Source organism: Podarcis bocagei (genome assembly GCF_964188305.1).
Source record: "Podarcis bocagei genome assembly, chromosome: 13".
Lineage (NCBI taxonomy): Eukaryota > Metazoa > Chordata > Lepidosauria > Squamata > Lacertidae > Podarcis > Podarcis bocagei.
In genome coordinates, this window is record NC_138138.1 from 10,218,134 (window position 1) to 10,232,993 (window position 14,860).

The 14,860-nt window shown below is 44.9% G+C and overlaps 1 protein-coding gene across 4 annotated transcripts in view; it reads right to left on the minus strand.

Annotated features, from left to right (window-relative positions):
* Window positions 1–12,334, minus strand: part of USO1 (USO1 vesicle transport factor) — a 53,381-nt gene extending 41,047 nt beyond the window's left edge. For 2 of the 4 annotated variants that reach the window (XM_081166188.1, XM_081166186.1), the window contains exons 1-5: window positions 12,148–12,334; window positions 4,980–5,066; window positions 4,540–4,604; window positions 3,720–3,799; window positions 1,343–1,354 (exon numbers count right to left, since the gene is read on the minus strand). In XM_081166188.1, coding sequence (XP_081022314.1) covers window positions 1,343–1,354; window positions 3,720–3,799; window positions 4,540–4,604; window positions 4,980–5,066; window positions 12,148–12,213 — 310 coding nt within the window. In that variant the 5' untranslated portion in view covers window positions 12,214–12,334. The remainder of the gene's footprint in view (window positions 1–1,342; window positions 1,355–3,719; window positions 3,800–4,539; window positions 4,605–4,979; window positions 5,067–12,147) is intronic. The other 2 variants (XM_081166189.1, XM_081166187.1) reach the window with 1 other exon arrangement.
* Window positions 12,335–14,860: the final 2,526 nt, after the last annotated feature.

A 14,860-nucleotide genomic window follows, 5' to 3' on the forward strand; every position in this document is an offset into this window, starting at 1 on the left:
AACTGGACCTAATGGTCAGGGGTCCCTTTACCTTTTTACATCTCTACCTAGTTCACTTTGAGACTTGTTAGGCAGACTCTGTTCCCCTGAAGCCCCATCTTCTGCTCTTCTAAGTCGCACCAGGTTCAGGAGGAGCCGTCATCCTATTTTCCTCCTTATCCCCTCTAGCTCCTTTTAACCTCTATTTCTCAGGCAAATCTTCTTTCCTGCTAGCCATAACCCTTCTTTGACCTCAGAAGGGCAAGCCTCTCTTCAATCTGCTCCACTCCACCACTCTGTTTGTAGGAGCAAGGGTTAGGGAAAAGCCAGGAAGGGGCTGCCGGAGGAGAAGAGTTAAGACAGTATTGGCAGCCACAGCCACAATGGAAGCATGCAATTTTGCCCATATGTCCCACTGGACACACCAATCTGAAAGTTAAAATTCCTCGATGCCATCAATTTTCCCCAGCTTTGAGGACACTGATCAATGAGGTTGACATCAAATCCAGTGAGCTGTAGCCAACCAAGTTCTACTCCTGGATAGACCCAGTGAAATTAATCAACCTAAGTTAGTCATGTAAAGTAACTTCAGTGGGTCTACTCTGAGTAGGACTAGCACTGGCTAAAACCCAACCAATATGCCAATGCCATATTCCAACATTATATTCCTTATCTTCCAAAATGTTAAAATAAACTGACAAGAGAAAATCCAGGAAAGGATACAGGCAAGATAATATGTTAATAGCAAGAAAGCCTCATATGCATATCAATATTATGCTATTAACCAGGTTACAATGTATTTGACATCATTAGTACAGTACTGCAATGAAGTATTTTAAGATTAGCCATTTGATATAAAAGTTTTTATTACAGAAGATGCCTGCAACATGATTCCAAGTGGACCTTGGAATCAAAGGGCTGTTAAGATGCATGCTCATGTACACAGCGTTGTTTAAAAAGGACACTGCAAAAAATACACTTTTGAACTTCAATTGCTATAAAATATTAGCAATTCAGCAATTATTTCTGAACACTGGGTGTTCATATTGCCCCCTTCATAATGAACTCAGCAATCTTAGTAACAAATGGAAAAGTATTTCAGGTCTTTTAATTCAGTATCTAACATTACAAGACACATTTGTCTCCATCAATTATCAATTTGAGCAGTCACGCGGCTCCCCTTTGACATGAAAGGGGCCAAAACAGATGCAAAATTTTAAAGTGTGAAGAAGAGAGGGCTAAAGCACTTGCAAAAGTCTACACAGTATCCTTTTAAAAACCGATTAATGGTGTTGTGAGTCAGTTAATGCTTAGAACTATAGCTAAAGACACACCATGCTAATATAAATTCAGGTTGCTTTACCTTCAGAATCATCTGTAAAGGCAGACAAGAAGAGAGAAAGATTCAAAAATGAAGCAGATTTCAATTTAGTACGGCACAAAAGATCGGTTAATGGCATAAAATTGATTTCAAAAGGAAGAACTACAGATCAATGCTCACTACAGTGGTTACTTGATTAGTTTAACTCAGGCACCCCTAAACAAATTTAGTTAAAAACATCCTCTGGAGGCCCAGCAAAGATTCCACAATCTTGTCCTCCCTAAGCCTTGATCGCTACGCTGATGTTTCTACACTCTCTAAAGAAACAGGTGTGTCCCTGTTCTCCCCGCCTCCCATGGGATGCCTTGGTTTGGCCAACTGTCATCAAAGCATATTCGCCATCAAGAGTGAGGAGACAGCCCTCCTGATGGCGAATATGCTGGCATAGCCCTCTCCAAAATTGGCCTAACTGGGAGCAACTCCCACTTGTTTCTTCCCTCCCTGGACTGCCTGTAAAAGTTATCATTCCAATCTGGGTAGTATATAACTGTAACGTAACTAAATCCACTGGTTTGCCTATGTCCTTTCTTTCTTTTATTGTTTTGTTAGGCATTCTGGTGGTTCAAAGCAGAGTTCAATTTAAAGTATTTAACAAATAAATAATCATCTGCTCGCAGAATATACAAAGTATTCTCAACATTCCTTCCTCAGTTTGCATTGCACAATCTAGTAGCTAAAAATTCAGAAAAATTACTTCTGAAGAATCAATACCAGAACCAGCAAGATATACTCATGCAAGTAAATATTTTGGCACATTCAAATATGCCTATACAGTGCAACGAGGCCTAATTGAAAGTTCTGTCAATGCACATTCCATTATTCCACATAAAATGAAATATTCTAGAAAACTACCTGCAAGCATTTCTATCTTGAATTCACGTAAAAAGTAAGAAGCTCTGTACAGCTATTTTCATCATGATTTCCTTCCTTTTAGTTTGTAAACATTGTACAGCTTCTCAAAAACCTAGCTGACCTCCAACTCATCAGGAAAAGCATTAAAAGTCTTGCAAGAACTCATGATCCTCCAGAGTTGCTCCTCGTGCCCAAGGCAGCCCATAAACCAGGCATAGGCAAACTCCGGCCCTCCAGATGCTTGGGACTACAATTCCCATCATCCCTAGCTAACAGGACCAGTGGTCAGGGATGATGGGAATTGTAGTCCCAAACATCTGGGGAGCCAGAGTTTGCCTATGCCTGCCATAAACTGTCGTACTTGTACACATTTGGAGGATCAGCAGGGACATGAAAAATATTTGGTGGTATGTAACCTGGCACCTGTAAGGGACGCAGGTGGCGCTGTGGTCTAAACCACGGAGCTTCTGGGGCTTGCCGATCAGAAGGTCGGCGGTTCAAATCCCCATGACAGGGTGAGCTCCCGTTGCTCTGTCCCTGCTCCTGCCAACCTAGCACTTCGAAAGCACACCACTGCAAGTAGATAAATAGGTACCGCTCCGGCGGGGAGGTAAACAGTGTTTCCTTGCACTGCTCTGGTTTCAGTGTTCCGTTGCGCCAGAAGTGGTTTAGTCATGCTGGCCACATGACCTGGAAAAACTGTCTGTGGACAAACACCAGCTCCCTCGGCCTGTAAAGCGAGATGAGCGCCGCAACCCCAGAGTCGTCTGCAACTGGACTTAACTGTCAGGGGTCCTTTACCTTTTTAACCTGGCACCTAGTATAGGTCTTAGGAAGTACAGTAGTTCTCAGTGCATTAGCACTAAGAACACGACCAAAGGCTCTGAATGGTAGATAGGGACAAGGTACAGAAGAGTGGGCGGCCACATTTGGCCCTGTCACATGTTAATGCAATCCCTAGATCTTAGCAAACTGTGAGAGGAAGCAGTAGCATTTGCAACTCCTGTTTTCCCACTTCTTTAGTGGAGAAACTCATAATCTCATTCATAACGAGCCATCATTTGGATCTCAGGAATATGACCTTGGGAGAGATCTGCAAACTCTACTCCACAATTACAAGCAAATAACCTCCTGTGGTTCAAGTAACTTGTTTCCTTCTGTCTTCCTCTTATTTGTGTAACCTATGAAGGGCTCTCATTTCCTTTTGAGGAATGTCCTTCACTGACTTCTGAAATGATCGGGTCAGCTAAATCTGTGTCATTCTGTCTGAAGATCAGTAACTTTACTGTGCTCCACAGAGTGTTGCTACAAATCCAACAGCTGCAACCAACCAGCTGCTGGTTTTACCATACGGATGAAAAGAGCATTCATTGTCCTGGTTACTTCAAGTATTCAGAAAGTGGGCATATGTGTTCTGACAAGCTTACTGAGCCCTAGGTAGCCAAAAAATGGGGCATGCTTATTCATCTAGATGTTAAGAAGCTAATATAAAAAAGCAAGTGTATACCTTGTTCTTCCTCTTCCAAATCATTCGAAATGATATTGTAGAGCGTATCCAAAGCATAGCCAATTATTTCGGAATCTGAACTGTGAATACAAGCACAATCTCTCACTGAATGAAAAGCACCAACATTCCAAAAAATAAAAATCATCCACACAAATAGTAAAAGTGGCCTAATTAGCAGCAGCAAAATAAAAGGCTGTAGCATTGATGTAAGGCTGCAAAGATCCAAATATGGTATCTCTTATGGGGCTGTGACTGTCTTATTCAGGGGTCAGCAACCTTTTTCAGCTGCGGGCCGGTCCACCGTCCCTCAGACCATGTGGTGGGCCAGACTATATTTTGGAAAAAAATAATGAACGAATTCCTGTGCATTTTAAATAAAAGCACACATTCTGCTCATGTAAAAACACCAGGCAGGCTCCACAAATAACCAGGAGATGCATTTAAAATAAAAGGACACATTCTACTCATGTAAAAACACGCTGATTCCCGGACCGTCCACTGGCCGAATTGAGAAGGCGATTGGGCCGCATCCGGCCCCCAGGCCTTAGGTTGCCTACCCCGGTCTTATTGGCTATTATTGCTCTTAATCTTTCCAAATACAAAACTGATATTTTTAAAAGCTTTTTGGACTTGCTGAGGTTAACTGAAAACAAATTGATGTTTTGGATTTTGATAAATGCCTTCTTATTTAAATAAACCGTGCAATTTCATCATTTTCACATTAATTTGAATTCAATTGCAGCTCATGCTACACAACAGAAAAAGTGACTAATGCAGAAGACTTGCTTGCATACTTTTAGATTTTCCATAAGAGGCTTACCGATCTGTCTGGAGAACGTGGATAAGATGAGGCATAGCTTGAACCCCCACTTCCAGGCGATATTTCTGTGAAATTGAAGTACAGAAGTAACAACTAAAAGAAAATTACAGAACTCTCAAATTGCCACCAAGTACTATTAGGTGAAGAAGAAGAAGAAGAGTTTGGATTTGCTATCCCGCTTTATCACTACCCGAAGGAGTCTCAAAGCGGCTAACATTCTCCTTTCCCTTCCTCCCCCGCAACAAACACTCTGTGAGGTGAGTGGGGCTGAGAGATTTCAGAGAAGTGTGACTAGCCCAAGGTCACCCAGCAGCTGCATGTGGAGGAGCGGAGACGCGAACCCGGTTCCCCAGATTACGGGACTACCACTCTTAACCACTACACCACACAGTGGTGTCATACACAATTAAAATTTCATGTAAGGGACAAAACATACATACCTTTGAAAGAGATTTTAGTGCACGTACAGCATCCCTGCGATCATCAAGTAAGGTTGAAGATGCTACTCTATCACATAATTTCTGAATCTAGAAGAGAAATAAAATTGAAGTATTTCAGAAAGTTCTCTGTTGTTTGTAAATATCTTCTCCTCACTTCATCTTTGAGCTGTTCCACCACTGAAATTTTACCCGAGTTGAAGCTCAAACTGTTCCATCAGCCTCATGCAAAAGCAAGTATCAAGGTCAGACCGTGGTCAGTTTCAGGCACGAGTCCTTCTCAGCCTTTCCCGGAGATGCCAAAGTCTGACTCCTGGAACTTTCTGTATCCATAACATCTGCCCTACCACTGTGCTGCAATCCTTCCCCCCCACCACAGGGTGGCATTCAACTAAGCTGGACTGAATGCATGACCATGGCTAAGTTGGACCCATTAATTTCAGAGGGTCGACTCTGAGTAAAACTTATAGCTGAATACTACCAGTAGACTCCGGAAAAAAGGGACAAACCTAGAATTATAGTTAGGAATGCTTAACCCACATCCATGGGACGCGGGTGGCGCTGTGGTCTAAACCAAGCCTAGGGCTTGCTGATCAGAAGGTTGGCGGTTCGAATCCCCGTGATGGGGTTCGCTCCTGTTGTTTGGTCCCAGATCCTGCCAACCTAGCAGTTCGAAAGCATGTCAAAGTGCAAGTAGATAATAAATAGGTACTGCTCCGGCGGGAACGTAAACGGCATTTCCGTGCGCTGCTCTGGTTCGCCAGAAGCGGCTTTGTCATGCTGGCCACATGACCCGGAAGCTGTCTGCGGACAAACGCCGGCTCCCTCGGCCTATAGAGTGAGATGAGCGCGCAACCCCAGAATCGTCCACGACTGGACCTAACGGTCAGGGGTACTTTTACCTTTACCCCACATCCAAATAAATTTTTTAAATAATGAATTTTGAACTTGCACGTGCCAAGACTCACTTGTTTTGTTAAAGCATCAACTATTCAACATCTATTCAATGAAAAGATGGTGCAGATCAAGAACCATGGAAGACTACAAGTTTTTCATTTTAAAGATATTAGAAGCATATATTTCTACAAAGTATTTTCACTCCCTCAGGTGTTTTCCTGTTATGCTTATTAATAATATAGCTTGCTCACCCAAGTTATGCCCGTGTGTGTGTATGTAAAGGTACCCCTGACCGTTAGGTCCAGTTGCGGATGACTCTGGGGTTTGTGCACTCACCTCGCTCTATAGGCCGAGGGAGCTGGCGTTTGTCCGCAGACACCTTCCGGGTCACATGGCCAGCATGACTAAGCTGCTTCTGGAGAACCAGAGCAGCGTACGGAAACGCTGTTTACCTTCCTGCCGGAGCGATACCTTTTTATCTACTTGCACTGGTGTGCTTTCAAACTGCTAGGTGGGCAGGAACAGGGACCGAGCAACGGGAGCTCACCCCATCGCAGGGATTCGAACCGCCGACCTTCCGATCGGCAAGCCCTAGGCCAGTGTTTCCCAACCTTTTTTGGGCAAAGGCACACTTGTTTCATGAAAAAAATCTCGAGGCACACCACCATTACAGCCCCGTGACGTCAGCGCGCAGCGTCACGCCGGGAGGGACGCACGAAAGTGTAAGTTTCAATTTTTTTCCCTCCCCCTTGCCTTCCTTCTGTGCCAACCGCCAAAAAGCCCAGAATCGCGGGACCGCCGGCGGAGGGGGGGAGGGCGAGCGGAGGCAGCGGCGAGCCCCATTCCTCCCCATCCGCCCCATTCCGTGCAAGGAGCGCGAACAGGTGTGAGAAGGGGGTCAAACCTGCGGGTCGGCGCCGGGGAACCTCCAAGCTTTGGGGGTGGGGGGGAAGGAGGCAGCAAAGCGAGGCAGGAAGGAGAGCGGGGCTTGGTGAAGTACTCGGCGGCGAAGGCCAGCAGGTCCGGCGGCCGGTGCCGCAGCACCTCCACCGTGTAGCCCTGCAGCAGCTCAGTCAGACCCGGCGGGATCTCGATGCTCATCTTGTAGCCGAGGCGCGCGGGAGACTCAACGGACGGGCCCAGGAGAGAGAGAGAGAGACACGACGGAGAGAGAGCGGGAGTCCCTGCTCGCCGTTGCCGCCGCTACAACTACTGTGGCGGTTGGTCGTGGTCGTTGCCGCCGCCGCCCACCTCTATCTATCTCTCCCCCTCAGCTTTCTACACGGGCCTGGAGCCGGTGGTGGGGGGTGGCCGCCGCCGCTTTCTCCGCCTCCACGTCCTGCCTCCTCCTCCTCGAGCCCTCCGTCAGCCCTGAGGGAACCGCCGCGCTCGCGCCGCCGCTCTCTGACACGCGAGAAAGAGAAAGGAACGGAGCGGCGGGGTAGTCTGGGGAAGGAGGGGCCGGAACGGAAGCGCGAGGCGAGCTGCGCATGCCCAGCAGGAAGCGGCGGAGAGCGCCACAGAGAGAGAGAGAGGGCGGGGAGTGGGCGGGAACACGCTTCATGCGTCACAATAACGGACAAGGGGCGCTCGAGGGATAGATTAGGACCTAATTTGACTTTTACAAAAAAAAAAAAATCTTTTTAATTTTTCCCACGGCACACCAGGCATCATCTCGCGGCACAGTAGTGTGCCGCGGAACAGTGGTTGGGAAACACTGCCCTAGGCTCAGTGGTTTAGACCACAGCGCCACCCGCGTCCCTGTGTGTGCGTGTGTGTGTGTGTGTGTGTGTATGTATCTGTATATGTGTGCATATACACAGTACATACCAATATAAACACCATTCAGCGGTCATCTTCCCTGAGCAGTAGGTAAGTTTTCTGGAGATGACGCAGCTGTAGACCCAAGGCTGAAGAACACTGGTCCACAATGACTGACAGCAGATCTCCCAGCCCTACCTGGGATTCAATATGGGACCTTCTGCATACAAGGTGCTCTATCACTGAGCTATGGCCCAAACGTTTTGCTACACTCTAATATCCATCACAAAGTTCTCCTGTTCCTTATAATAGCATACTGCAGCATTTTAGGCTTGACATGAAGTCTCGTCTTTCCATATTGTTTTAAAATACAAAGCAGAATCAATCTGAGCATGCTGCAAATCTTCAAAGATAAATGAGCAGGCAAAGACGATTAACACTTAGTCCTGTTTCAGCTCAACAGTGGGGAGGAGCGCTACAGGATACCCATATGTTTTCCTGACACAGGTGAACAAAGCTGCTTTTTTTTGGGGGGGGGGTTATAAACTGATAAGCAACTGGTGGGGGAAAGATGATTAAAATAAGCTCTCTCGATGCATCCTTCTCTCAGACTTGCAGCCTATCAATACTCAAATAGCTTTTTAAAAGAAAACAGGGGAAAGCAAACTACATGTGTCTTTTGTGTCTCAAATAGTTGATTTTTCAGTAAAACAAGTTAAGACCTACACCCACACACTATTAATTGCAGACAATAGGGGCATGCATATCTGTGGTATGATAAGGTCAAAGCACATAAAGCATTTAAGAACCATATCGTCAGGAAAGCATTGTTTAATGTTTGGATAAGATATAAGGATTTATTGGAAAACAAAACCCCAAGGTGGCTGTCACTGATGGAAGCCAAAGCACAGAAAAAGCTCAATATGGAGGCCAAATGGCCGAAATATTGGGAAATTCTGGAACAAGAGGGAGATAGACTGAAATTGCAGAGTTTTGAGAAACTAAAAAATAAAGTGTGAGATTGGCTTCATTATTATCAGATAATGGAGGCATATAATTCGGACAAGAAAATTGGTTTCCAGGTGGAAAAATCAAAATTAGGAACAGAACTGTTAGAACCCAAAACTAAGATTTTGTCAAGCATGTACAACTTGCTGTTGAAATGGAATACTCAGGATGAAACGGTGAAATCTGTTATGATTAAATGGGCACAAGATGTTGGACATAATATAATGATGGCTGGCTGGGAACAGTTATGGACCACAGGTATGAAGTTTACGGCATGTAATGCCTTAAGAGAGAATATTATGAAAATGGTATACAGGTGGTACATGACCCCAGTCAAGCTTGCAAACATCTATCATTTGCCCGATAACAAATGTTGGAAATGTAAAGAAACGGAAGGTACATTCTTCCACCTTTGGTGGACATGCCCAAGGATTACGGCTTTCTGGGAGATGATCTATAATGAATTGAAAAAAGTATTTAAATATACTTTCTTGAAGAAACCAGAGGCCTTTCTCCTGGGCATTGTCGGCCAATTGGTGCCAAAGAAGGATAGAACTTTTTTTTATGTATGCCACAACAGCAGCAAGAATACTCATTGCAAAGTATTGGAAGACACAAGATCTACCCACTCTGGAAGAATGGCAGATGAAGGTGATTGACTATATGGAACTGGCGGAAATGACTGGCAGAATCCGAGACCAGGGAAAAGAGTTGGTGGAAGAAGATTGGAAGAAATTTAGATTATTTACAGAAATATTGTAAAATTAATGAATGTTAGAATGATGTTGGATAGAAACTAAGTGGTTTTTAGCTGCAATCCTATAAGGGAATATGAAAAATGGATTACTAATAGGCAAAGATTTAATGTTACAATATTTTAAGATTAAAGATTAGGATAAACAAAGGATTTGCTGAACCAACAAACTGAATTGGAATACAAAAAAGGGAGGCGTGAGGAGGTCCGGGAAACAAGCTAATGAAAAATAAGTAATGGAAAGATTGAGTTGTTTTTAATTATTTTTATTTTGTATTTTTCTTTTTTCTATTTTTATTTTGTAATATTTTGAAAATCTTAATAAATATATTATAAAAAAAATAATTGCAGACAATAGGTTTTTGTTTAGTACTCAACATGAAGATGCACGTAAAAGTTTTTAGCACAGCAAAGCAGTGGCTACTTTCCTGGCAGCATATCTGAGAAATAAAGTGATACATACTGGGAACACTCAGAAAATGCAGGGAGTTGTTTCTCCTTCGATCAAAGGCCACAAAACATCATCTTTTATTGCAGCCTCTGCACTGAGATAACTTTCATATAGCTCTGAATGGAAAGGTGATTCCTGCAGTTGAGAAATACTCACCTGGTCTGAAACATGGTGAAGAACTGAACAAGCTAAGATGCTAAGGGTGAGAGCTCTTGGGCAACAAAAAATCTGTGGCCCTACTGTAATGACTTTGCCTCCTTTGCAAGTATGGAAACTACACTGTTGTTAAACAACTGGGAATCAGAAATCTTTCATAAATCATCCAACAAGAGGGTTGCCATATTTCAAAAAGTAAAAACCAGGACACCCAAAAGTTGTTGAGCTTTTAATTGTTCAGCTTTTTTTAAGGAAAATCTGAAAGTTGTGGACCTTTTTATAGACCCCCCCCCCCAATTTTTCGATTGTACTACTTCTTGGGGAGTTATTGGTATCATATTAGATGTCCATATGACCATATGAAGTGTGCTGGGTGTGCATCATATGCAAAATCACAGGTTACTAAACCCTCATTTATAGTGTGACATAAATCCAAACTCCCACACGCAAGTTACACAACAATGTACAAGAAGTCAGTCTGGTAAATTATTTTGTTGCAGATAGGTAGCCGTGTTGGTCTGCCATAGTCAAAATAAAAAAATTCCTTCCAATAGCACCTTAAAGACCAACTAAGTTAGTTCTTGGTATGAGCTTTCGTGTGCATGCACACTTCTTCAGATACACTGAAACAGAAGTTGCCAGATCCTTCTATATAGTGAGAAGGTGGGGAGGGGTATTACTCAGAAGGGTGGTGGGAATGGGAGATTGGCAGATAGCTGAGATGAGCCTGTTGACGACTCTTAACGACTGTAATAGGTCTTACAGGAAAAGGCAAGGGGTGAGAAGGTGAGAAATGGCTTAGTCACCTTCTCACTATATAGAAGGATCTGGCAACTTCTGTTTCAGTGTATCTGAAGAAGTGTGCATGCACACGAAAGCTCATACCAAGAACTAACTTAGTTGGTCTTTAAGGTGCTACTGGAAGGAATTTTTTTATTTTAAATTATTTTGTATTCAAGTTATGTCACTACTGGGGACTAAGGAGACAGGAAAGAGTGGTAACAAGTGTTTTGGGTAATATACGATCACACAAATGTAGAAAGCATTTTAGCAAACTGTAGCGTAGAGCTAGCAAAGATGTACCTACCAAAACTTAAATGGAAAGGCCTGGTAAAGTAGCACTATACGGAAGATAAATATGGTCCTTCACACCAAATAAATGGGCATGACAGTGGGTGGGACAGCAAGTTTGAAAAAGCAGATGAGGTCAAACAGTGGTTGGTAAATGGCAAAGTGGCATTATTTATTTAATTTGCATACTGCCTTCCACCCGAAGATAGCAGGCTGGCTCACAGCATAAAAGCACAGAACAGATGAAAAAGAACAAACTAATCACCACGCCCCCAACACCTTTGAAAGGATGTAAGGTCCGTATAGTTAAAGCTATGGTTTTCCTATTAGTGATGTACGGAAGTGAGAGCTGGACCATAAAGAAGGCTGATCTCCGAAGAATGGATGCTTTTGAATTCTGGTGCTGGAGGAGACTCTTGAGAGTCCCATGGACTGCAAGAAAATCAAACCTATCCATTCTGAAGGAAATCAGCCCTGAGCGCTCACTGGAAGGACAGATCCTGAAGCTGAGGCTCCAAGACTTTGGCCACCTGATGAGAAGAGAAGACTCCCTGGAAAAGACCCTGATGTTGGGAAATATGGAGGGCACAAGGACAGAGGACGAGATGGTTGGACAGTGTTCTCGAAGCTAATGAATGTGTTTGACCAAACTGCGGGAGGCAGTGGAAGACAGGAGTGCCTGGCGTGCTCTGGTCCATGGGGTCACCAAGAGTCGGACACGACTAAACGACTAAACAACTAAACAACAACAAGATGTTCATCGGCCCAATATAGAAATAAAATAATAATACCATCGCCATATATCAAGCCTGCATACCGCCCTTCCCCCGAGAATCAGTTGTATTAAAAACCACATTGAAAAGCATAGCGACGAACAGCCTATGTACACGCAAGGCCAAAACACGCGTGTTACACGTAACGTGTGAATCAGACCCGATGACGTGATGGGCGAGTGGAACAGGGAGCCGGCCGTCAGGCAACCGGGCGCCCTAAGGGAGGGACTTCGCCGGGGAAGGGCGACCCGGGTCGCCGCCGGGGGGGACCTAAGCGAACTTCCCCAGCGGAGGACTCACCGTGTCGGCTCCGGAGGGCTGGGGCCCGGAGCTCTGGCCGCCCATGACGCCCCGCAAGAAGTTCATCTTCCCCGGCCGGCCTTCCCCGCCTCGCCAGGCTCGCTAGGCCGCGGCTCCTCTCCTCGGGCCGCGTCAGCTCCCGTCAGCAGCCAGCAGCGCCGCCAGTGCGCCTGCGCCAAGACGTGGCACAAAGGTAGCCATCCTACGGAGAGAGACGCCGGAGAGACACCCCGCCTGAACTTCCGGTGTAGGGCACAAAGGTAGTCACCCTAGAGAGAGGAAACTGGTAGAGGGACACACCGCCTCAACTTCCGGCTTCTGTAGACTTCTCTCCCCCGAGGTTAGGAGTTGAAACCCGCCCATGGAGAGGAAATCGAAAGCTTTTTTTTGTTTTGTTTTTTCAGCGCAGGCTTTGATTTGGGCCAGCCCTCCTCATGCAGAAGGCATGGCTTGGCATTAGTTATTATTTCATTCCATTAAAAGCGTTTAAAACTGCAACGTTGTTGTTGTTTAGTCGTGTCCGACTCTTCGTGACCCCATGGGCCAGAGCACGCCAGGCACTCCTGTCTTCCACTGCCTCGCCCTTCCTCACCGCCCATCACGTCATCGGGCTGATTCACACGTTACGTGTAACACGCGCGTTTCGGCCTTGCGTGTACACAGCCTGTTTGTCGCTATGCTTTTCAATGTGGTTTTTAATAACAGTGATTTTCGGAGGATATCACTTGATATACGGCGATGGTATTATTATTTTATTTCTTTATTGGGCTGATGAACATCTTGTTGTTGTTTAGTTGTTTAGTCGTGTCCGACTCTTCGTGATCCCATGGACCAGGGCACGCCAGGCACTCCTGTCTTCCACTGCCTCCCGCAGTTTGGTCAGACTCATGCTGGTAGCCAACAAAGGTCCGTATAGTTAAAGCCATGCTTTTCCCAGTAGTGATGTATGGAAGTGAGAGATGGACCATAAAGAAGGCTGATCACTGAAGAATTGGTTCTTTTGAATTCTGGTGCTGGAGGAGACTCTTGAGAGTCCCATGGACTGCAAGAAGATCAAACCTATCCATTCTGAAAGAAATCAGCCCTGAGTGCTCACTGGAAGGACAGATCCTGAAGCTGAGGCTCCAATACTTTGGCCACCTCATGAGAAGAGAAGACTCCCTGGAAAAGACCCTGATGTTGGGAAAGATGGAGGGCACAAGGAGAAGGGGACGACAGAGGATGAGATGGTTGGACAGTGTTCTCGAAGCTACCAGCATGAGTTTGGCCAAACTGTGGGAGGCAGTGGAAGACAGGAGTGCCTGGTGTGCTTTGGTCCATGGGGTCACGAAGAGTCGGACACGACTAAACAACAACAATGGTATTTTAAACTGTGGGCGGGTGGGCGGGTATAGGGCTGAAGAGCGGCATGTAGCTATAAAATAAAAAACAATACCGTTGATGATGATGTTTCTAAATACCGCAGCCAATGTGGGGCCCAGGGACTCAGCTATACAGCTGCAAACGAAGCGTTTTGAATGTGTTGTACAGTGCCATATACAATTAGTGGCACTAGATGGCGACTGTGAGCTATAGCAAATTCAATGCCTTTTTCAAAACGATTTTTTAAAAAAAGCATTTTCACAGCGTTTTTAACACGCTTGTTAGATTCCACCCAGGTTCCAGACGGGCTCTGACAGGGGCGAGAAGTGTGGTCGATACGGAAATGCTTTCCTTTTCTTGAAAGAAAGAATGTCTTTTTAAAAAAAAATTAATAATCATTATGGATAATAATAATAATAATTAATGGAGTAGCCAAACCATAGTGGCACCTCCATAATAATAATTATGGAGGATTTTGGAAATAGAAGCCAACAACCAACTTCCCTTCCTTGACGTCCTAATCTACAAAAAACCTGATGGCTCCCTAGGACACACTATCTACCGGAAAAAAACACACACCAACCGCTACTTACATGCACAATCACACCACCACCCTGCACAAATAAACTCCGTAGCCAAGACTCTCATCTCCAGAACCAAACGCCTGGCTGACAAGGACCACTTGACAACTGAGTTACAGAATCTCTCAAATGTGTTAATCGCCAACGGATACCAACAAAACAGGGTTACGAAGCTAATCCAAAAAGAAACACCCCCCAAAAACCAAGACACAGAAGAAAACAATGGCATGGCCCTCCTTCCTTATATCAAGGGCACTACAGATAAAATTAGCAAAATCCTCCATAAACACAATATCAAAACAGCCTTTTGCACCAACCAAAAAATAGCCAATATCCTCAGAAACCCAAAAGATAAAATCCAGTTAGAAAACCAAGGGGTCTATGAAATACCCTGCAAAGTCTGCCCAGCCACGTACATTGGACAAACAAACAGACGAATAAATGCACGTATCGCAGAACACAAGAATGCCGTCAAAAAAGAAGAAAAAACTTCCTCTCTTTACCAACACATGAAAGAAACAGGACACGAAATTAATTTTGCAGATTCCAAATTGCTCTTTAACATGGAACATCACCACAAGAGAATAATCATGGAAGCCATCGAGATAGAGAAACACCCTCACAACATGAACAAGCGTGACGACACGTCCCGCCTGCCAGACATCTGGAAATTAGCCCTCCCCACAAAAACCGACACCAGAACCAGAAGCACACAGAACGCCATCTCCAATCAACCACACCAGACCCAAACCCAGACCCTCTCCACAGAT